The sequence below is a fragment of the Alligator mississippiensis genome, chromosome 4 (genome assembly GCF_030867095.1).
Source record: "Alligator mississippiensis isolate rAllMis1 chromosome 4, rAllMis1, whole genome shotgun sequence".
Lineage (NCBI taxonomy): Eukaryota > Metazoa > Chordata > Crocodylia > Alligatoridae > Alligator > Alligator mississippiensis.
The window spans coordinates 102799070-102823450 of NC_081827.1; the positions used below are offsets into that span (position 1 = coordinate 102799070).

The window sequence follows — 24381 nt, forward strand, 5'->3', positions numbered from 1 at the left end:
AAGCTATCTAGGCTCATTCATAATAAAGCCTTAACGTTCTCTACTTGTTTCCTGACACTCTTCTCAGTCTCCGCTCCCTCTAGTCATCTCATTTAGTTGTTAACTCCTCATTTTCCTTGTTTCCTCCCATTAGTCATTGCCCCCATTCCTCTCTTTGTCATGCTAGTGGTAGTTTCAGTTGGCTGAGCGCAGAACATACTGGGGATCAGAGCCTGCTGAAGGCCTTTCAGTGAGGGAACTTGGCCTTTATGGCAGAAGAAGCATTTCAAAATTAGGAGGGACTTTTTCTAGAAAAACCTGAATGGATTCTTTCCTGTCGGTAATTTGGGGGGAGAAAATAAGAATTTCAACAAGCATTGCTATAGTTTTTTGAGCTTGGATAACATAGAGTCTAACCTCTGTTTAATACCTGGTTTGCTAGAAGTCTTGTGCATGCTGTTCTAGAACAGGGGTTGGCAACCTTTCTGGCCTGCTGAGCAATTTTCTCTTGCCTGTGAAATTGCAACATCACCAGCAACTTGGCAGTAGGCCAGAAATGGCAGGAGCAGCTAAATTGGAAGCCTGCCTTCAGATTGAGCTCTGTTAATTTGGCCCAGCTCTCCTAAAAGGTTTCTGATCCCTGGAGAAGGATAGGAACCAAGTTCAAGCATCTGCATGAGAATAAAAAATATGAGGCTGCATGGCCAGATCCAAACATGCAGGCATATGTGGTTTGTGGTCCTTCAGACCTCTTTGCAGTGCTACAAACTGCACACGTTGCACGTTAAACTGTGTGTGGCGCTGCTAATTTGCAATACCAGGGCAAAATTTGCTACTGGCATTTCCCAGTAGCAAAAAACAAAACAAAACCCTGAAAAAAAAGTGGTGTACGCCAGGGCAAACACAGAGACAGGGAAGCAAGCAGCCCAAAGCTGCCTGCTCCCTCATCTCCGCATGCCACGGAGCCCCAACGCTGATGCACCCTTTGCTCCAGCCAGCTGCTCCCCAACTGCATGGGGCACAGGGTGTCTCAAGAAGGGGGAGCAGGCAGCCCTGAGCTAGCTGTTCCCCTGGCTATGTGCGTCTCAACATGGCAGCTATGCTGCAGAACATCTGCACTATAGCACATGGAGCTTCCCCCTCGGGGCACACTGCACCCCAGCCATCTGCGGAGCTGCCTGCTCTCCCGTCTCCATATGCTGCTCCCCGCTGGCTGGGACACAGGATGCCTCAGCGCGGGGGCTGCCTGCTGGCTAGCCCAACACTGAAGCATCCTGTGCCCCAGCCAGCACATCAAGCAGCGGGACAATGTGTCCTGCTGCAAAGCGTACAGGTGCGTGCTGCAGCGTAGAGTAGCAGCACAAATTTGCACATAGGAGAGAGCACATTGTGAGCGAGTCATTCTGAAACAACAATGTTCCTGAGCTAACAATGTGGAGAACCCTTGAGAAGGGACATAGTTTACTCTTAGGCTCAGCATATCACACAAGACTTATTTTCTAAAAGTGTGGCAACATTGCTGTCTGTGCTGCATTTCTACTCTGCAATAAACAGGATGTGGGTAGCAATCACATTTTAGCCAACTTACTTTCCAGATATTATGGTTTTAGCTTGGATAGGAAAAACTACAGGTAAATCAAAGGTACCAGTTTACTCCAGCACAGTGTTGCTCCCACTGTTGAAGGACCTTCACTTCATTCATCACAATCATCACTTGTACTTAACACACAGCATAATGTATAAGAGGTTTCTGTATCTGTAGCTGAAAGGGATAGTACATGTTATTTTTTTTCATGGAATCTTAAAATAAGGAAAGACTACAGAAAAATCTGATGGAAACCTGAAAGAATCTGCACATCTTATTTCTGACTGTATTATTGTGATTATTATTAACACCTGGAGCTTAGTAGCTACAGAAATTATGTAACATATCCAACCTGTTCTTCCCAGAAACTTCTTAGCTGAGAACTGTATAAATTACAGACTATACCACCCTGTTTTGTTTCGAGTCACTTCATTTACTGTCCATCTGATTGCCTTTGCGTGCTGTTTCTTCCAGAGATACTTGCTGTGGTGGAACTAGCTCAGATACTACAAATAAAACAAATGATTGTCAGACATGCTATAAATAGGTCAGTCATGTAATGTTAAGATCACATCTCAAGGTCTACAGAAACATATTACAAATAAAAAGTGCTTACTTTCATCCCTTGATATTATCTTAATGCAGTGGACAGCTTGTCAGTTACATAATTTGACATGAAATTGCTCTCAGACAAGTTTAATTCACATTAATTCTGACTTTTCTCCATCTTTTGAATATGTCTGCACCATTAATATTTTGTTTTATTCTTGTATGGCTACATGAAATATATTGAGGGTGAGCAAGAATACATAATAATGTTCGGTAGCAGAAATAAGTCTTTTTGGCATACATTTGGAATAATTTAATTATTCATTAATGATGAAGTCATAAATATATGATTCTGGGGACTAATCTGGACTCCTTTTTGTCACAGAAAATTGTCTGTATCAGAGAAAGATGAGCTTTGGATACATTGCACTTATGAGCTTTATTACTAATTGTTGGGTTAGACTTGGAGATATCTAGTCATGCAGATGACTCTTAACATGTGAGCCAGCTCTAATGGACCATTTGAACTCTGGATTACTGATGTCATTTTCAAACTGATGCTTTCAAAGGCCACCAAATTTCAGGATTACAGGGTTTTCACTTTTGAATGCCGTATCTGAAGGAATTACCAAGCAAGGATCTTATCCCTTCATTGACTCACTGTACTAGTGTTAAGAATGGGATGGAATTCTAAATGTAAAGAAAGTAGTTGCTCCTTGAAGGTGACTCTTGTATTTGAGGTCTCCTGTTCCCTCTCCTGCTTGTCTCTGTATATCCATGAATCCTCTGAACCCCTGTGTTATTAGGCTTATTTGCATAAGCATATTAGGATGTATTCTAATGCAATATTGCATTTTCACTAATTAGACTAGGGACATGCCATCCAAAATTAATAACATAGGGGTAGATGTTATTGTGTTCATTAAAGGAAGCCTGACTCTTTAAGACTGTATTAACCCTTTATTGTTATGGTGAGTAGAGAGCTGATTTTCACATCCAGCCTACCACTAGTGCTCCAGGGTGAAATACAGAGACTGAGCCGAAGGTGGAGATACCCTTTTAGTAAATGTAGCGTAAATGGTTCATCCCAGTTACACAATGCATAAGGAATTACTGGACCAACAAATATTTCAAGTGTTTAGGATCTGAACCCAAATTAATGTCTAGGTTCTACATAACTGCCATGCAAATATTTAAAATAAAAGCTCTGAGGAACAGTTAAGGCTCATTTATGTACCTACAAACTTAACGATATTAAGATAGAAATTAGATTTGTTTATTAAGTACAGGTAATGTACCATAAACTGCGGTCAAGAAAGAAAACAGTAGATAAAAAAGTAGACTACAAAAGCTAATTTTTAAAACACTGCTTGCATTTGTTTATATGTACTGGCTTGCCCCCTAAAAGTCTTCTTCGAATTTCTTTTACACCAATTTATACCAGGGTCACTGCCTTTTTTTGTGCCGTGTCACTTACATATGCAAACATTGCCTTTTCAATGTCCAAATACCACCTGTGAGAGCATATGGATATTACACATGTTCATTGTACTTTTTGTGTGCAAGTGGCAATGCTAAAAATCTACTTTCTGAATGTTGAAAGCCATAGGGATTCGGAATGCAGCAGGAGTTAAGTCTGTATAGGCCCTCCATAAAAACCCTTGCCTTTAGCATCCACTCCACCACTGTGAAAGACATCATACTGGTTTAGAAGGACTTCTGATATGACCTAATATGACTCCTCTTATGTTCTTAAAGTGTATATGGAAATGGCAGGACATGTGAAGTTTCCTGCATGCAGAAACTAGGCTGAGGTCCCTTAAACTTATTTTTCTTTTTATGCTGTTCATATTTCTCACATTTGCAATCCATTTTGAGTTCATACAATTTGGCTTCCCTTAAAATCTAAAGGGGAAAGTTTGCTACCGCATCTCCCATCTTTTTAATAAAAATGAACATTGGGGGGAAAGGTCTTTCCCTGGTGCAGAAACTTAAAGAATACAGAAGAAAAATGTGTTGTGTTTTAAAGGAAATGGACTAGGTCAGCTTATATCAGCAGAGTCCTTGTTATAGCATAAATCAAACAATTCCTTTATATTAGAAAAGAAAGGTGCTATATTCTTAGCCATTCCTCATCCAGATTCCAAGCCAAGTTCAAGAACCTATTTTGTATAGAAAAAATTTGGGGGCTGTGGGAACAAGAGGCAGCATTTGGAGAAATAGGATTTTCTGTGCAAAAATAACTTATCAGAGAACAACTCATAAATGCCAATGAATTGATATGAGGCTGCTAAACAAAAGAATAGTTCTGCCCACTGTTACAAATATGCTTTATGTATATCTGTCTCATTTTAACTTCTCCAAAGGAGGATTTGGATTTTTCAGGCCAAATCTTAAAAATCCATTCATGCTGAAGCCTCCCGCAATTATGTCTCAGACAAAACTCCCATTAACTTCAATGAGTGAAAACCTAGGAACGATTTGCAGGTTTTATTGTATTCTCTATCAGACACCAGACTGGAGAAACATCTGACGTGAACCTGAGATAACATTTTCAGAAGTTCTCTAAAAAGTTTAATTTTCAAAAGTAACTTTAGGGATTTGGGAAGCTGACTCTCACAAAAAGTCAATGAATCTTAATGAAACTTCTTAGTTACCTCTGTCACTTTTGAAAAAGGGATTTGGGAGAGAAAAGAAAAGGAAAGCCTTTGTTCCATCTACTCAGAGACAGTAGTTTCTGGGAATGGCAAGTAGAATTACTTTGCTTTGAAGGCAGTGTAAAATACACCTGGGATTTTGGCTTAATGATGTATTTTAATTTTACCAAGACACAAACACCCACCCCTCCCAGGAAAGGATTGTCCAAGGTTTGAAATGCTGATTTAATGCTCAATACGCTCTGTGAAGCTGATGCTTCAAAGAACTTGGGTTTTTATTCAAGCTTTAAAATACTTTAGCGTACTTCTGGTGTTAGCTTAAAACTGGCATTGCAGATAGTGTTTGCAATGTATTTCTAATTAAGCTTGTTTTCCCTCCCACACACCTCCTTTTCTCCCTTTCCCTTTCTTCCCTTTTTCCCATTAGTCGGAAGTGTCCTGGATCCCCAACAAACACTACTCCGGGATTTATGGGCTGATGAAGCTGGTTCTGACAAAGACTCTCCCTTCCAGTCTTGAGCGAGTCATTGTCCTGGACACAGACATAACCTTTGCCACTGACATTGCTGAGCTATGGGCCGTCTTTCACAAGTTCAAAGGTATTCTGATGCCATTTTTAATGCCTCTTTTGTTAACTAAACATGGGGTGGCAAGTGGAGGGGCACTGTGGGATTTATTTTTAAATACTTTCACTCTTAAGCTTTGTGGTGTTTGAATACATGTACTGTGCTTACTGGTCCTCTCTTTCGTGTTACTGGAGAGATGATAATAGTTGCCTGTATAAATTATGGGCATAATTTGTCATGTTTTTCCTATGGCTTTGCACTGAGGTGGTCAGAAGGAAGGTATTTGGAGGAAATATTTTTACATTATTATTCATTTACAGTTTTATTCTTAAAAGCAAATGGATCATTTAAAATTAAACCTCTAGTTGTTACCACTGAAAAGGAGGGAAATATAGTTGGAGTGATGCTAGCAAATTTGGGAATGGAAGTAAAATATTTATGCTTCTAAGAAAAGAACTATGAAAGGGAGCTAGCCACCCAACTCCTGTTAAAAACTTCAGGACTCAATAACACAGGACTTTCTCATTTTTTCTCCCTTAAAGGAAGTTACCAAGTTTCCCTCCTCTCACAAACATACATATACACACTGTTCACATATTCAGATGTTCTTGTTGAGTTGGTTGGTTGGTGAGTTGGTTGGTTGGTTGTTGGGTTTTTTTCTTTTCTTTTCCCCTCTCTCTTCCGATGGGTTAGAATGCTAGGGGAGATGTCAACCAGTATGCTCAGATCACTGGTATGTTTGGTTCTTTAATGTAGTCATGAATTTCTTCCGCTCTTGAAGTGTCCTTTTATAGGTTTTTAGAAACTGGTATTTTAGGTCTCTTTAATCTCGTCCCTGGTTTCCCATTAGGGGTCTCACAGTGACTTTAAAAAGACTGCTTTGGGGCAGTCTGCTGTGCTGCCTGCAACAGTAGTTAACACAAGAGTGATAATATTGCTGTTAAAGGAAGCTACCACCTCTGTGGGGCCCTGACGCCACATCCTACTCAACCTGGAGGGCAGTTTTAGAACTGTTGACTCCCTGTACTAGAAATGTTCAGATGCTGAATTGTTGCCTGGAATTGGCCATTATAAATCTGTTCATGTCTGATCTTGCTTGAGCAGTCAAAGAATTTTCACAGCGGGTGAAGGAGGAAGGGACAGAGCTTCCTTCTGTGGACTGCTGGGGGATAACAAATATGACATTCCTGCACTGCCTCTTCCAATTTCCAGCTACAGTGAAAGAGAGTGAGAGACCCCTAAAGTCTGTCATTCTTTACATTCCCAGAAACACTAGTTTTCCCAGTAGATCATAATGGTGTACAGGGGCTGAGGGGGCCAACTTTGTTTTCCTAGGACATCCTACTCAGAAGAGGTTTGAGTTCAGGGTTGTCTTTTAGTGTAGGCCTGTAAAATCTGTTATGTGGAACAATCCAAATTAACAGGGTTTTTTGTTTTGTTTTGTTTTGTTTTGAATTTGGGCCTCTGAGCCAAGGCCATGAAATTAGGGGTATTCTGATACCCGTGGCCCAGGAAGAGTCCCCTACTAATAATAATGTGTGGAAATCAAAGTTATAGCCCTTATATAGGAGGTGGCCAAAATGCAGCCCGCCAGGCCATTCTATCCAGCCCATGGGGCCCCTAAAAAATGTAGAAAATTAGTATTTATCCACTCCTGGTTGCCTATCATGTGGCCCTCGGTGGCTTGCCAAAACTCAGTAAGCGGCCCTTTGCCCGAAATAATTGGCTGCCCCTGCCTTGTATAGAAACTGATATTTTTGTTGGTAAAGTTAGTGTTGCATTCTGCATCATTCAATTGGGACGGGATGGTGATAATGCAAGAATTGTTCTTGTTGTAGCCCTTTGCTTGCTTACTTTTCTGTACATGACATTGCCAGGCAGGACTCAAAGCACTGTGTAGTTGGGGCACAAATTACTAATATACATATGTCAGTTTAACTTGTGTGAAAAGCTCTTCCTTGAAGTGGCAGCATTAGGCTTCCAAAGGAATTCATAGCTTGCTTAGCCCGAAATAGTGCCTCTTAAGAAAATATGACATTTAGAATTTTATCTTCGCAACCATAAGGGTTACGTATTTACTAATACTTTGAAATGAAGGTTTTCACTCTGTATAATCTGAATGTGCCATTGGGGGCTGCAAATTTATATGAAGAGGGCCAGTTCTAGCTTGTCAGCTTGGAGTTTGACATTTCTACCTTAGTGTCTCCCCCACCGACAGACAAGCATGCTGCACATTTTATTTCCTCTAGGATAATTTTAAACCAAATACTGACTTCAAAGGCAGGTGTTTGCAGCCACCATGATAGGCTTTTCTCTTTGGCTTAGTTGACACAAGTTACATTTTCTATTCATCGCACACTGGATTTTGACAGTTCCAAACTTGAGAAAGTATCTAGTTTAGGGGCAGAAAAACAGGCTGCAGAACACACACACGTTCCTGGATAAAGTGCTATAAAATGTTTCAGACAGGTAGGGCTAGTATAACCAACTCACATTTATTGCAAAAAATGTGTGAATTCTGCCAAGAAAAAAACCAGCTTAAACTGTGTTCTCTGCCATCAATCTTAGAACTATTAAAAGTCCACCTCAGCTAATGATTTTATTTTATTTTTAAATCCTCAATTGTCTTAGCATAGAAAGATGTTTTATTTTACCCTTCATGCTTTGGATTTAGTGTTTATCCAATAAACACGGATTTCACAAATCCCTGGTTTAAATGGCAACGTGGATCAATTTTGGTTCTGACTCTATTATTTGTATTTCACTGAAAAGCACCCATCAGGACCTCACTGTGCAAGGCACTTTACAGACACATGTTAAGAGAGAGCCTGAAGAGCCTAAAGTTTAAATAGGCTTAGGAAATGGTAATACTCTTGCTTTATAGAGGGAAAGGTAAGGAACAGATTAAATAACTTTCACAATATCATACAAAGGAATCAGTGTCTGAGCTGGGAAGTGAAATCAGATCTCCTGATTTCCATTCTAGAGCCCTGAACATGATACCACTTCTGACTGTTGTCATGTGTACAAGGTTTTTTTTGTTTGTTTTTTTTTAAAGGGTGCATCTACACATTCATTAATGCTCCATAATTGACACTTCTGCACATTATCACAGATGAATGTTTTCTGTGTGACAGTTAATATGCATTGGACTAAATCTGCTGCCCATTAGCACGGTTTTTGCCAGCTACACTAATGCGCAGTAGAATTAGTCCAATGTGCATTAAGCGTCTCATGTAGACTTGCCCAAAAACTGGTCCATCAGAAGTAGCTTCTTCTACTAGACTTTGTCAGTTGGTGTGAATGACAAAGAATATTAAAACCACCTTTAAAAACTATTTCTAGCCTGCGTAAATATTAATAGTTCCTATTGCAATTACTTATTAGATTTATATTCTGTGCTATCCAAGGAAGGCTCAGGGCATTTGCTCACAATAAAACCCACAAGGTACAAAATAAAAAACAGACTCCCATATGATACCTCCAAATATTAAAATCTCCACTCCACCCCAACTACTCTGCTCTGCTTCCCTGCCTCTCAACCAGGAAAGCATCCCTCCCATCCCAGCTGTGCTTCCCAACCTTCCCAAACCTCCACTTTCATCTCTTTTTTTTAGCTCATTTTCAGTGGATGTTTGTACAGTCCTACTTATTCCTGCTTCTTATCACTTGCATATTTAATCATGTTGATTGGTTTCCATGTTTTCTCTTTTTAGGAGAGTGTAGACAGTTTTTTTTTTTCTTCTACATTCTTTTATTTTATCTTCACTTTCTTTCTGTTCCCACCTCCATGCCTCTTGGGAATTCACTGAGTTAAAGGTACTTACTGCTATCTTTGAGGCACCTGGACTTAAGGTTTCTATTGGACATGGCAAGTCAGTTTACTTTCGGTCTCATTAGGTTGTAGCCCAGCATGTGCTGAGAGTGCTCTGCTCAGACAGAAACGTTCTCCTCCAGCAACTATCAAGGCCAGGCAAAACTAACAGATTCTGGTTAAGAAGCCTTTCACAGACCATGCTTACATCTGTGCTGCTGCCCCTGATGATTTAGCATTTCCACATAGTAACAGACTTAGGAAGTCCTGATTGCCTCCTGGCAGCTGACCCTTGTTACAATTACTTGTTTTCCCTGGCTATTGCCATGTATAAGTAGAGTGACCATATGTCCTGGTTTAGCTGAGACAGTCCCAGATTTCAGAGACTGTTGCGAATTATAATAGGTGTCCTGGAAATGCAGGGGTGCAGGGCTCAGTCTGTCCAGGAGTAAAAGCAGCGTGGATCACCTTGCAGGTGGGCAGGCAGGCACCACTGCCTACCTGGCATGCCACCCTGCCCCTGCTAAATTTTGAAAATGAAAGGGGGAAGGCAGTGTTTGGGATTTCCTTATGGTCAGCCTGTGTATAAGTAACAATTCAGAACCATTAGTGAGAACCGAACAATTCCAGAGGTCAGTGTTGAGCACTCCAGGGTGAATGCTGTTGCTTGCATACCAAGGGTTGTAGGTTTCTTTAAGGCATACCAGACTTAGAGGATATATTGAGCTTTGATGTTCCATGAATATTTATCAGCCCCTTAATCCAACTGGCCACTTGCCTTTTACAGTAAATATGTGGAAACAGTTCAGATCAATTGTCAATGGTTAGTAAAATATTTTTTTGTAATTCCATATGCATGGTAAGCCACCTACAGTGTCTACATTACATGTGTTAGGATTAAGATGTGCATACCTGTCCCCTATTAACCAAGGAGGAAAATGGACAGATTGAGAAAAGGGACTGAAATCCTAGTACTTCAACCTTGTATGGATAAACACAGGGTATAGAACCTGTTTGCTTTGTGTCAAGCGCTCAAACAGTTATAAAAATCCATACTGACATCATAAATACCAGAAAAGGTCAGGAGCGATTTGGATGCAGAATCAAGTGCCCACAGCTGAAGAGGGATTGGCACATAGTCAATCCCAGGCTTTAAATTTATAAACACTCAACATGTTGGTGCCTTGGCATATTGCTCTGCAGAATGCCTGAGGTAACAATCTGAACAGAAGCCATTTTTTCAGCTTCTTTTGGTGAACCAAGAACCTCCCTGTTATTTCCTGTGTAGGTGGCTTAGGAATATTCCTATAGGAAATGTTCTCTGTTCAGTTTATATATCAAATGCTGGCAGTCTTTTTTAAAATTTTTGTGCAAATTTAGTGCACCACGAAGTGTGGGACTGCAAGGCCAGCTAGAGTCAGGCATGAGTGTATGCAAGTGTTATTTAAATTTCCGTCACCGTGACTCTGCCAGAGCAGCTTTGTCTTAGGGTCTTGTCACACATTACACTTGAGACATATTTACTGCCCTTCAAACAGTAGCATGCGAGCATTCAAGCAGTAAAACACGCCATCACAGCTGAGCAAAGTTAGTACTTTTCTGGCAAGAAGCATCTCCACATTGTATACGTAACATGTCTTTAGCTAAGGTCCGACTATTCCACAGCAATAAGACAAGCAGGAGACTCTAGTGCGGTGGGGGTGCTAGGATGGACAACCACCTGCACGTTGGTCCCAGCTCCCCTCACCATACCAGAACAGGCTCCTTTTCAGTGTGAGTGCTGGGACCGACAAGTGACACTTGTTTGTTGGTCCCAGCACGCACAGCATACTGGAGTCTTCAATGGCTTTAGTGTTTAGCACATTTTATTTTGACCATAGTAAGTATTACTGTGTGACAGCTCTGAAAACTTTCTAACTCAGAATAATACTTACTGCAATCTAAAAACACCTCTTAAGTGTAACATGTGACAAGGCCTTTGGTGACCTGAGCTGATCCTAGACCTTTGTTTTACAAAAGCTCCAAGGATATGCATATTGATGACTTGTGATGAAGTCAGTGATCCACTTGGAGCTAAAAATGAAAATATATTGACACCTATGACCTCAGCCAGGATTGGAACCAGGGGTTTCTTTCTCAAAAAAACTGAAGTCCAATCTGCCAGTTTATACACCATAAATTGTTAAAGGTTTTCCCCCGCTGTTTTGAGACCAGGCCTCTGCAAGGTGAGATATTGCTCATGTGAAATCCTGTAAGCATCATTCTGTTTTTTCTGGTCCATACAGGTCCATACAGGTCATTTTTTTTAATTAATCAGAAGGCATTACTTACTTGCACCTCGGCGTATGTGCAAATCCACAGTATCAGTCAGTCATTTTATGAAGGAACAGGGCCATAGAGTGACTGAGTGCATTAATAAAATTGTCAGGCACCTATTAAAATAGCTTAAAATTATCTGAATTTTTATAGGTATCTAAAAAGGCCAAATGGCACTTGTCTTCACTCATAAAAAGAACATCTGTTAGTTTCTGCAAGACTTGTATAAGTGTTTAATAGTTAGGCTACAGTACATAGCTCATCATAGAGTTGTTCCACAAATGAAATAGATTTTCTCTTTGAAGAAGTCCCTGTGGAGATTATGTCTGTTTAAGATTTCCTATTCCTGATTATTGCATCATGTGCTTCCTCCCTTTTCCACTGCAGAGGCTTCGAAGCTGCAGTGATAAAGAATCCCATTTGTTAGCCGTAGCTGGTAAGAAATATGGGGGTAGTTGGCACTTCTGATTCTTACTGAGCTGCTGTATAACTAGTCTGTACTGAGTGGAAGTGTTTGAGTTCACAAGAGATGCCAGCATACACTGGTAAAAAGGCGGTATAGTGTGAGGTCATTTGGAGGAACAACAGAAAAATCTAAAAACATGATTGGAAGTAAATAATAACAATTTTGATTTGGGGGTAAAACAAGGAGACGAGACTAACTTTAGTTTGTGGGGCTATGAAAAATACTTAATCATCCTCACAGTGGTCAGCCAAGTTGGCTGGATAATATGTATACAGATAGAAGCCTTTTCCTTTATACTTGCCCTTTTGCTTTTGCTTAGTCATTCTTGCCTGGATAGAATTTGGCATTATGTGCTGCATCACAAAAAATGGTGAACATTTTGAAAAGACCTGCACATGTTCTGTTTCTGTTTCTACCCTCCAGGGAAAAAAAAACCTAGAGGCTGGAGGCCCAACACCGAATAGAAATTTGGTGCATCTCCTGGGGGAAATTCTGAGAATTTATTTTTAAAGTTTTTTTTCTTTGGTTTCAGAGCCTCTAGGGTGCTGTTTGGTCACATTTTCAAGCTTTTCTTCACAAGCACAAGGGCTAGAAATTTACTGTGTTAAAAATGAAAACTGAGATTCCCTTGTTATCTTTTTGCTTCCAGAGCTAGGTCTTTTAGAAGAAACGCCAAGTATCATGAGACTTAGCAACAGCAGTGTAATGACACAGCTAGGTGCTCAGGGCAATGCAGAAGTAGTGTCTACTAGGTGCTTCAATGATTGTGAACACAGCTGCTCTCAGCAACTGCTTTCTTTTGTGCCCTAATCCCCACCCCAAGTCCATTTCTGGGGTTGTTGCCCCCCCCCCCCCCCCCCCTTAGTAATACTACTGCTTGGCAATGCTGAGGTCACAAGAGTTATTTCTATCTTTTCAGCATCAGTGGGGTGCTTTCTCTGCTGTGTGTTCCATGATTACGCTGATTTGGTCTGTAAGGTGCCATTCTACCCTGCTTTCTAACTCAGCTAACTACATCTCTCTCTGCTCAAAGAAATCCAGTATGGTCCAGTATGCTAGGTGCACGCAGTGGACCAGAATTCAAGGCCCAAATCCCCAGGGCCATTTTGGCCTGAGATTTTTCAGGAGGCCAGATCATCAGCTCCAGAAGGCAGACATGGGGAAAGGAAGTATGTCCACTGTGAATATGCCTCGCCAGCTCAGGGGAAGGATAAAAACACTGGGAATCTTATTCATGGAGCTCTCTGCAGAAATGAGAGATGTACCAAAAACAGAAGGAAGGAACAGATTGCCTTAGCAGGAAAAAACTTGCAATAAACAAAAAAGAAAATCAATCAGGGGTCACTATGCACTGACAGAAAATTTGGGTTGATCTCTTCCTCCTTGATATAATACGCCCACTCGTGCAGTAATAGACATGCTTCTCTCTGACACATTTAGTATTCCACAAACTCACAGCTTGTTTTTATATATATATATACACATATATATATAAAAATAGATAAAAATCCATATCGTCTTCCCTTAGGGAACACGCATTTTAACTCTGTGTACTAATACCAGTGTTGGTAGCTTCTATATTCTGTGACTGCCAATAAGCAGAACATGAATGTGTGAAGGACAGCTACCTATCCATCTGACCAGGCACACTTAGCTGCTAGTGTTTCATGATGATTTGGCTTGACACATGTGAAAAACCTCACAGGATGAGGCGCATAGGTCATTTGTGTAACAAATGACGTTTACTGTAAGGTTTGATAGTTTTATTACTGGGACTAAAGGAAGAATGATATTTAATAGATAGATTTCTATGCCTACGGCTCTTGTTCTAATCACGTGCAATCTATCAAGCACATTTGCTTTTCTCTATTCTCTGTGACATGCATTATAATAACTTGAACTTGATATTCTATTTTCTTCAGCTCTGAGACAAGCACGTTCTGTTAGCCCACCTTTTGCAGGAGTAAGAATCTATACCTTTGAAGATTTAAGGAACTTTTTCCAGTTACAAAGCTCTCATCTGATGTTTTACCTTTTGGGTTTCCTACTGCAAATCATATCTGCGATACTATTCTTGGCAGTGGAAGAATTTGCATAGGCTACAGAACAGCATAAGAGCTATCTGCCTTGTAGACTGGAGTGAGAAGTGACATGTATGGCCAAGAGGTCAGTGGTGCAATTGTCCCATCTGCAGGATAACGACATAATACCAATGTCCATAGTGCCTGAGAATTGGGGGAGAAGAGCTTACAAAATTAAGCCAACTGATTATGTGGTTGACATAATGCTGTATATAAATTCATCCTGTGTGTGACATCTAGTAAAAATGAACAAACTACCATTTAAATAAAATCCATAAGCAGTGTAATTCTATTGAAATAATAGAAACTGCTCAGATTTCTTTTTATTGTATTCTTGTATTGTGCAGAACCAAAGACCTTTAAACCCATTGTTCCAATTCTTAACCAATGATAAAAGGACATGCATGTGCAGTGGCCAGTCCTTTCTCCTTCCCCAAGAGTCTGTGCCTTACCTAAGGCTCAAGCTTGTTCTACTTTGTGCCCTTTATAGTAATCTCCAGCTTGTAATAGAGGGACTTTGCTTCCCCCCAGCTCTGTCTTTGAATTAAATCTTTTCTGCGCTCTAAGGCACTGCTATAGGAGAAGGGATTTTAGCCTATGCCATTTCAAATATATGCTGAACAGGCAGTTATTCAACACACAACACAGACAACAAAAGTTTAGTGACTCAAATGTGTCATAGGCATTTATAAGTCTTTATTTAAATATATTCAGTGCTCATAAATATGATGAAATAATTGTAAGCCAGGAATGTTGTAAGCTTCCCTTGCATGGTTCCATCATTGATGTTCATTGCTGACCCCTCCAGTATCTCCAGGCTGGCTCCACAGCTTTATTAGTGCAAGTCAAGAATAAGAAACAATGTTCTTTGTCCTCTCCCTGCAGGTACTGTAAATCAGGATTGCCAAGCATACCCAATTGTATAATAGTTTTGTGATGTGAGAAATGGAGGCCAGCTTTGGACAAGAGGGACCTAAGTCATGAATGATATAAATGGTGGTGGAAGTTTCATGTTAGGAAGTTGAAGTGAGTATAAATTGGTGTATTCTATATACTAAGGGCATGGCCCTCAGTTTATGTTAAATCCTGTTTACGTTGCTTGGCCACAGATGCTTTAGCCAGCACCTCATGATTCCCCTGTTTTAATGTAGGGCCACCTCTATGTCAGGTATTTCCAGTCTGTGTGGTGCAGAGGGTATTCTGGAGCCAGGAGGTTGTGGGAAGGATCAGGAGAGTGGCTTTTTGAGAGCTATTTTATGCTGGCATAAGTCAGAAGACCCTGAAAATGTTCCACTTGCATGTCATCATCCAAAATTAAGAGAACTTGGAAAGAGAGTACTGCTCTGATATGCCTAGAGGACTTTGTCAGTTGGACTAGAAAGGTTGAGGTATAGCAAAGAGAACAGCCAACACTAGGGGGTAAGACAGTGCAGGACACCATACTTTATATTACATACTGGGCATGTCTACACATCATTAATATGCAGTGGTTACTATACATTTAATTTAGTACTTGTATAATCAAGTAGTTCTTTGGAACCATATATAACAGTACCAGGGAGGTTCAGGTGCTTTCCCCTACAAGCCAAACAAGGAACTGAATGCTAGTGGCACCAGCATCTGAAAACCTTGGGACAAATTTGGTATAAACTGACAGTAAATCACTGAAGTTAATGGAGTGCTATCAACTCACACCAGCAGACTATCTCCGTTACTTAACTGTAGAATGTACAGAAATATTCACAGTAGAAGCTTAAGTCTTTCTGAACAAGATAACTATCCAAAGATGAGGGGTGGTGACTAGAAGGACCAGTCATTGATTAGACTAACCATGCACCACAACCTATCTGGCATAGGCCACAGGTAAAAGGAGTTTGATGTCAGCCGGATCACAGAACTGTTGCACATTTGAGTACAGTGGGCCATCTCTTCTCCAAAGAAATGAAGACCAAGGTTGAAGTGTATTAGCAGAACAGCCTAGAAACCTAGTGCTGGAACCAATTCAAGTTTTGACAGAACTATAAGAGAATGCTTGCACACTGACATCCATTTTGTTTTCATAATCATTTAATTCATTCAAATGTAATAGCAATTATAAAGAAGTGAGAGCAACATGAAAAGACAGAAGATGGGTATGTGAACAATGAGGGCCTTGTTACACAGTAATTTTGAGCAGCTTAACACCTGGATTTTCCACACATTAACACCTGAAACTAGTTTTAAGTACTCATTAGGCACTCAAAATTTTACCACTCCAGGGCAGGATTATTCCTGATTCATGTTACCTAGCTTGTGTTACACTAAGGTGTAGGGTTTTTAGTTGTAGCCGTGTTGGTCTATGCACATAGGCAGGCAAGGTTCTTTGAGTAGATGTGATATCTTTTATTAGACCAACTGAGTAGTTGGAAAAAAGTTCTTGGCAAGCTTTCGGGTGCAGTCACCCTTCTTCAGGCATGGGGAGTCTCTGCTGTTCTGAGACTCCAAGAAATGAAAGAAGCTAAAAGTGTGACAGGGTATCAGTGAAAATGTAAATAGGTAGAATTCAAAACAGAAAAGGTGAGGCAGAGAGGTGAAGGAGAGCAGGGAAAAAAAGGCTGAAGGGAGGCAGTGCAGGGATAGAGTACAAGGTAGGAAAGAGGCTACCTTGTACTTTATCACTTCTACCTCGTACTCTATCACTGCACTGCCTGCCTTCAGCCTTTTTTTCCCTGCTCTCTTCCCCCTCCTCCTCCCCCCTCTGCTTCACCTCTCTGCCTTACCTTGTGTCTTTCTATTTCTACCAGTTTACATTCTCACTGACATCCTGCCACACTTTTAGCTTCTTTCATTTCTTGGAGTCTCAGAACAGCAGAGACTCCCTATGCCTGAAGAAGGGTGACTGCACCCAAAAGCTTGCCAAGAACTTTTTTTCAACTACTCAGTTGGTCTAATAAAAGATATCACATCTACTCAAAGAACCTTGCCACACTAAGGTGTAGCCACTTTAGGCTATACCTTAGTGTAAAAACCTCACCTGCCCTCCTTCCCCTGCAGGCCCAGATCAGGCTCACTGCCTGCCCCACCTCCTGCCCTGAGAGCATCCCAGATCCCCACTCACTGCACCTCTGTCCCCTCCTACTTACCTGTGGCTACTTGTGCTGTCTGTTCCAGGGGACCAGGCAGGAAAGGGTTAATCTGCCTGCCCACACCACTACCTCTGGGCTGGTCTCAGCTTGGAGAAGAGCAGCAGGCTGGGAGTAGGACTGGGCAAGAAGGTTAACCCTTTCCTGCCTGCTCCCCTGGGACAGAGAATATGGGCAACCACAAGTAAGCAGGGCAATGGGTGGGGGGGACCCCTGGGAATGGGGGTGAACCAAGGGAGCCCCAGGGGGACAGGAGGGAAGCCCAGAATGGGAGGAGAGGTGGGGGATTGCTCCAGGCCCCTACCGGCCTCTCTTTACTCGAGCGAGCACTAACACCCATCAACATTTGTGTGGCTCACAGTGTAACAAGACCCTGAGAGCGTATGAAAAACAGCAAGAAAGAAAGGAATCAGGAAAAGAAGTAGAAAGAAAGGAAACAGCTGTAAAGTTAGTGGGGTTTTTTTATCTTGGGATGGAGAATTAGTGTAAATTGACACACTCCTATTGAAGTCAATATGTATTTCTACAAATGTATTACCTCTCCCTAGCAGAATTGTTGAATTGAAAGAAAATCTTACCATGTGGACGGTGGAACATACCTTATCAGTCAAGGATTAACCTGGTATCTATTTTAGTTTATTTGAGCATTACCATCCCATCTCTTGCTCTAGCAAACAAGTAGCACGAGGGTCTGTCACCCATATACTCCTTCTGGCATTAATCTGTCAGAATTGCTATTATTGTTATCACATCTTATTATTTTTACTGAGGTGCACCAGATGTAGGCTACGATTCCTACTCTGAGTTTCCAAAAGGGGGCTATAAAAAATTGTTGCAAATCTGATACTGTGCAGGAAAAATGTGACAGGTTTTCTTTTCTTCCTAAAGAGCTTTGCTCACTGTATTATCATTATCAGTTACGTACCTGAAGTGGGAAAAAGGGAAACTCACAGTGTCTTGTACTAGGATGGCAGTAAGGTGATGTCCAGTTCCTTTGATTTTACGCTTTGGTTTTATGTTATTGCTTGTAAAGGTTTAGTTGCCATAACAACATAAAGCAGTCCCTTATTACCATAGAAACATGCTGTCCTGGGTGAAAGTTTTTATTTGTCAGTCTTCCTCTTCCAACATATCATATCTCATAGTAGTGATAATAGCAAGTGCTTTATTTTACTTAAGGCTTTTTGTGCAAATATAGTGCACCCCACGGGATTCATTGTACAATTACAGAATTATTTAACAAATAACAAATGAAAAATTATAGTTCACTCCAAGTAAATTTTAATCCATGGTTGCCTTTAGAAGAGTAATAAGGGGCCTGTGATTGTCTCCTGTTGGTTATCTTTGAGGTGGAGCATATCAAGCCTAAGTGCAATTTTAACCAGTTAGATTGCTTGGGTAACTCCCCAGGTAAAAAAATAACAAAATAGTAGCACAAGTTTGGAGCATCTTTGAGTGACTTGTCATGATAGTTGCAGTTATCAAAAGAATGAGACTGCTTTCATGTGCTCTACATGTCGCCACTCCTTGAGAGTATTCAGAAATTGGAGATCAAGCTGCAAAATGAGGCAGGCAAGCACTGTTTCATACAGGGAGCACATTACACCTGCGTTCTCTAATTTGTACTGGCTGCCTACTAGCTTCAGGGTGCTAGTTTTGACCTGTGAAGTGCAAAATAATTTGAGATCTGGCTCCCTCAGGTACTCTCACTTTCCCTATGTAATACTGTCAACAGCAGTGCTTTGCACATGGACTGTCACAGCCTGATGGCAGAACTTTTTCTTTGGGAGCTCTTTGCCTCTGGTTTTTGCTCCCTCTTTTAGTTTCCATAGATCCTTGCTCTGAGAAGAAGCAACTAACTCAGTTTTTGGCTGTTGGGCATTTTGAGTGGGGACAGATCAAGTATCGCTGGTTAAACGTGGAGGTATTTTACTGATCCTTATTTTGGGCAAGGAAGATGCATCTGGGATTGGTATCAAGCATCAACATGGAATCTGTGGAGGCTCCAGAGTATGGAGCAAACAGATTAGGAAAGCTGGCTGTGAAACTAGAAAAGCTGCAGAATCCACGAACTTTCTCTGCTGGAGTTTAGGAGCTTTGCAGAAGCTTTGAATGAGGCTAGAAGAGCTCTAGGATCCTGAGGAGCAATGTTGGGCTACATGAATTTTTTGGAATCCAGCTCTGTATTAGGAGTATCTGCTTATACACGTCAGGGGGTAGGGGTTGGACTTTGTCACGGTAGTGATTCTTACAGCATGCAAGTTGTAAGTGAATGATAAGATCGAGTAACTGTTTTGTAGTTCTCATTGTAGCTCAGGATGCCACATTTCCCTATTTTTTAACTCTGGCCTCATGACATTCACTTTTTTTTTTTAACTTCGCTATACACATATCAAAGAACTGTTAATGCTGTGGAGGAAAATACCGCCCCATGTTTTCCTCCGAGGGAGTGTTTTTGCCTGAAAATTCTGATGTCTGCCCTTTGCTGGTGGTGAATAAGCATGTTTAAAACCTATGCTGCTAACATTTCTCTATATGAAGTTTGTGTGGCTCTTTTGGGATGCGGAAGATTGTACTGTCACATAACGCCTGGCAGCATTGATTTGAGTGAGGCAAAGATGTAAAGAAATAAAGGAAATGGGCCATTTGGGGGTCTGCTTCATTTTTATTCCTAGAGTAAACAGTAACCAATGTTAAGGGTAAAAGACAGTGGGATGGGTTGAGATGATGGACAAAAAAATGTTGTTTTTCTGATGGTTAGAAAATATTATAAGCAACAGAGTGCTTGCATGGTCAGTGCCTATGAATTTTAACAGCAGTGTCACTTTATATTCAGAAAAATGGAATGAGTTTTTTTATATGAGAGGTTGCAGGAAAAGCCACAGTAACAGGGCAGATACTTAAACATGAGGTTTATGCATCTTGCAGAGAGAGGAAAGACAAATCACTGAATACATGGCATAAAAGAGCTTACTATTTTTGTTCTGATCAGTAGCAGTAAAGAGTATGTCCTCTTATTTCTGAATGTGTCTTTCTAATCTTATCAAGGATGTAGACTTCTCCACATGATTCTATTCTTCTCTTATGTCTGTTTCCGTATAGTATTGGAATGGAAGTCTCACCCATAACCTTTAATTTTTCCAAATGGATCAAGTACCTGTTTCATTTCATCACAGCCCTGTGGCAGTAATTCTTCTGCTTCTCTTCCCTTTCTAGCTTTGTAGGATGTTTCAGAGGAGCCAGTTGAAAATTAAGGTGACAATTATTATAGCTACGCATGTCATTAGCACTTTGCACTTTTCTCTGTACCTGGTGATATGCTAAATTTACAAGATTTGGCCTCTTATACCCCATGAAGAAGTCTCAGCCAAACTTCAGAGGGATTTTTTTGTATTCCCTTGAAATTACTTTATTGCCCTTAAATTATTGAAGATTGACCACTGTGCAATGTGATTTCTGTCCTCATTAATCTTATTAACAGGCTGCATTCAATGGAAATCCATTCTCGGAGCAGTCCTCCTATCTCTAATTCAGAAAAGCCCATCACAGCCTATTCTTGTATTCTTTAAAAACTTTACTATACATTTTGTTACATACAGTTAGCTTCTCTCCTTGACTACAAGACATCTTCATTTCTTAGTGGCCAGGCAGGCACAAATACTAATAGCTTCTACTTTTTTCCAGACACATACAGGTTTCCCTCGATTTATGCAGTACATGCGTTCTTGGAGAACAGCGCATAAACTGAATTTGCATAAAGCAAACCCACTTTATAATGTAACCAGTAGGGATAGGGAAGGGGAGGGGTGCCACTCCCAGGGCTGCACAAGGGAGCAAAGCAGAGGAAACACAGTGGCACTCACCCCAGCCCCTGCTGCAGCAGCCCCGGGAGCTGCCAGCACCAATTGCTTGCAGCCACTGGGCTGCACCATGCTCTGCCTGTCCCCACTCACCCCAGCTCCGAGCTGCTCCGTGCCCTGGTGTAGGCAGCTGGTGTTGGCTGCTCCTGGGGCCGGAGTGAGTGGGAAGAAATGGAACTGTGTGTGGCACGGGGCACAGTGCAGCTTGTCTGCACTCACCCTAGTTCCTGCTGCAGTGGCTGCAGGCGTGGCCAGCGCCAGCTGTAGAGGGAACTGTCAGCGGGGGTGCGGGAGGGAGGTGCCTCTTGCTGTTCCACACCCCCTGGGAGGGCTGGAAACTGTGCTGGGCTCTCACTGGGGTGTGTGCGTGGGATGACAGCAGGCTGCCACTACAGGCTGGGGCTGGTGGTGGCACCAGGCTCTTCCTGGCGCTTGGGGTGGGCTCCACTTCTTCCCACTCCCCCCAGCCCCTGCTGCAGTGGCCCCGGGAGCAGCTGACACAAGCTGCCTGCACCAGGGTACAACGCAGCCCAGGAGCTGGGGTGAGTGGGGACAGGTGGAGCCTGGTGCAGCCCAGTGGCTACAGGCAGCTGGCGCCGGCCACTCCTGGGGCTGGGGTAAGAGGGGCCCTGGCCCTTTCCTCTCCCCGCCACAGACTTACCTGCTTGGATGGGGGCGGGGCGCCTATACGGATCGCATAAGGGCGAATTTACCTTCTATGGGTCTAAATTATGGGTCTAAAATTGGGTCTAAAATTGCTCATTGCATAAGTGCAAATTCACATATACAGAACCCGCATAAATCGAGGGAAACCTTTAATAATCTGGAAACAGTCATTGATCAGTGTTGTGGGAACTGTGTGTGCATGTGAGTATTTTTAAAATACTCCTTTCTGCATTAATACCAGGCCATGGTGATATCAAACACACTCTGAACTGCTGAAAGCTGTTGACTAGTAACCTCCAGGCCTAGTGGTAATGCAACTAAACTCTCCTGCAGGGTCATTTGCTTGGGCTCACTAGTGGCCAGGTGTAGTGTTGTGTGTATGCTTTTTTCTTTGGTGATGCTAGCTCAGGTGAAGATGAGAATTTTATCCCATTGGGCTAGGTTAGAAGCTAGATATTGAATCCAGTCCTAGTACCTTTATGGGGGGATTATGGAGGGGGGAAAAAAATTAGATGTCCTGTTAAAGAGAAACAGGAGGAAAGAGAAGCTGCTAATTGCAATGTGCCTCCAACTGGGGACAACCACTGTAAGAAGATATCCTGACCTCTTCTGTGCTGCTTCTTGAATGATGGATGCCACAGAGCTCTTAATTAAAAGAAACTTGACCTAGCCAATGCAACATGCAACACTCTAAGATGGCCGGCAAGCACCTCAGCAGCATATCAACTTGTCCCTGCTGGGGTGGATCTCCAAAGTGCCTCAAGTCCTTCTTCTAGTTGGATGTTAACAGCAGTATCTTCAGTGGCTTTTACCCTATTGATTCCTATCTTTATTGTTTCTCTCTCTCTCTCTCTTTACATTTTAGAGCTCTGATTTCCTCCTTCATCACCACTTATTTTATGTAATTCTTTTAAAATGTTACGAGTGCAAAGTTCATCTGGTTTCTCTGTGGGGTATCTTGCCATTCATGTTAAAGATGGGTAGGAAGAAGGGTTCCATGAGCAGAGTGTTTTGGGTCAGATGGAAAAAAGAATCCAAACAAGAGGTTATTGAAAAGATGAAATTTTGGGGGCTCCAGGCCCTGCATAACCTTAATTTATCTGTTGCTAGAGGCAGGAATGTTAAATACATATTTAATAACACAAAGTCTCCATTTCAGAGGTAGAGAGTTGAAGTTATTGCAAAGACGGGTTTAGAGTCTGTGGGCAATGTGTTGAGAATTTGGGAGCTTCTTTGACTTTTTTTACCAGTCACAAGGAACCATTTCTAAACACACCCTGGCCTGTTGGAGAGGGAGCCATGTCTAGTCTTCAACCACAGGCAATTATTTCAGGTACAGGGCCACTTAATGCAAGCTTTTAAGGGCCACAAGGGTAGCCCCACCCCTTGATACGTGTCCCGCCCCCTTGGTCACCATCTTGGGACCAGAAGTCCCACCCCCTAGCCTCTGACCTTTGACAGCAGAAGTCCCTCCCCTTGTCCCTACAAGTAGTCCTTTTGGGAAGGGAGTTGCCATCTTGGAACCAGAAAAAAAACTGTATACTAAAATCAAACATTGACAATAACATATTTTAATTTTATTTAAAAAAAAAAATTTTATCCTGATTTGCATGTATTTGTGTGGTGTATATAGAGGTGATTGCATAATAGCTCAAAATGAAGTCTTACTCTTGCTTATTGTAAGGGAGTGTCAGGGAGTATGGAGGAATGTGTGGAAGTGGGTGGGTGGATAAGGGAGGTTTGTGGGGGGCAGTATTTGTGGGCATGTGTGGGTATGTGTGTGGGTGGGTATGGGGTTTGTGGAGTGTGTGTGGGGGAGGATGGCTGGGGGGGGTGTGGGTGCACATAGCAGTGAACAGGACTCCCCCCAGAAGCGCCCGAGTATGTATGTGTGGGGGGGGGGGTGCAGTGTTTGTGGGATTGTGTGTTGTGGAGGGTGTGGCTGTTGAATTGTTGGGGGAGGGTTTACAGGTATGGTGGGGTGTGCATGGGAGCACCCTGTGCACACCCCACTGAGTTGGTCAGCACCCACCCCTGCCCTGAAACAGCCCGGAGCCCATGTGCTCTGCAGTGCCACCCCGCCACTACCAGCAGTGCACAGCCCCAGCTCTGCCCCATGCCCACTCTGGATTAACCCCTGCCAGAGCAGATCAGCCAGAACCTGCGAGCAGTCCCTCCCAGGCCCGCCCCACACCACCCAGCAGTGATGTGTCCTGTTGCCCCCTGAGCATGCAGTGGGGCTGGAGCAGCTCCATGGCTGGACTGCCTTTTTAGGCAGCATGGGTGGCAGCGATTCCTTCCAGCTGCTACTGCTGCTGGCCCCAGCTCCACGGTACCAGCAGGGACCTGCATGTGCAGCCCTGACCCTACGCACCTCTCACCTGCTTTGGGCTAACCCGCCTGGGCTCAGCAACGGCAGTATGGGACAAAAGCTGTCGCTCAGTGTGACAGGGGGCAACTCCGAGGCCCAGTCACAGTACCGGTGCACCCACCTGTCTAGGGCAGTCTGCCTGGTCTCTCCTGCCACACCTCTGATGTAATGTAAAACGGTGTTACAATAAGCAGGAGGCTGCCCATTTAAGACCCCAATGCCTAAGGGTTTACACACAACTCCGACCTCCCCTTATTGTGTTTCAGGCCTCACAGATGGCACCTGAAACAAGTTCTTAACATGTGACCCACACTGCGCCCCATAACATGCTAGTCTAAACCCCAGCTAG

General features: G+C 42.3%; 1 protein-coding gene across 2 annotated transcripts in view; it reads left to right on the forward strand.

The window, feature by feature from the left end:
* The window catches only part of LARGE1 (LARGE xylosyl- and glucuronyltransferase 1), a 424798-nt gene that overhangs the window by 254450 nt on the left and 145967 nt on the right, over positions 1-24381 (forward strand). For both annotated transcript variants that reach the window (XM_059726428.1, XM_014608235.3), the window contains exon 6: positions 5198-5369. In XM_059726428.1, coding sequence (XP_059582411.1) covers positions 5198-5369 — 172 coding nt within the window. The remainder of the gene's footprint in view (positions 1-5197; positions 5370-24381) is intronic.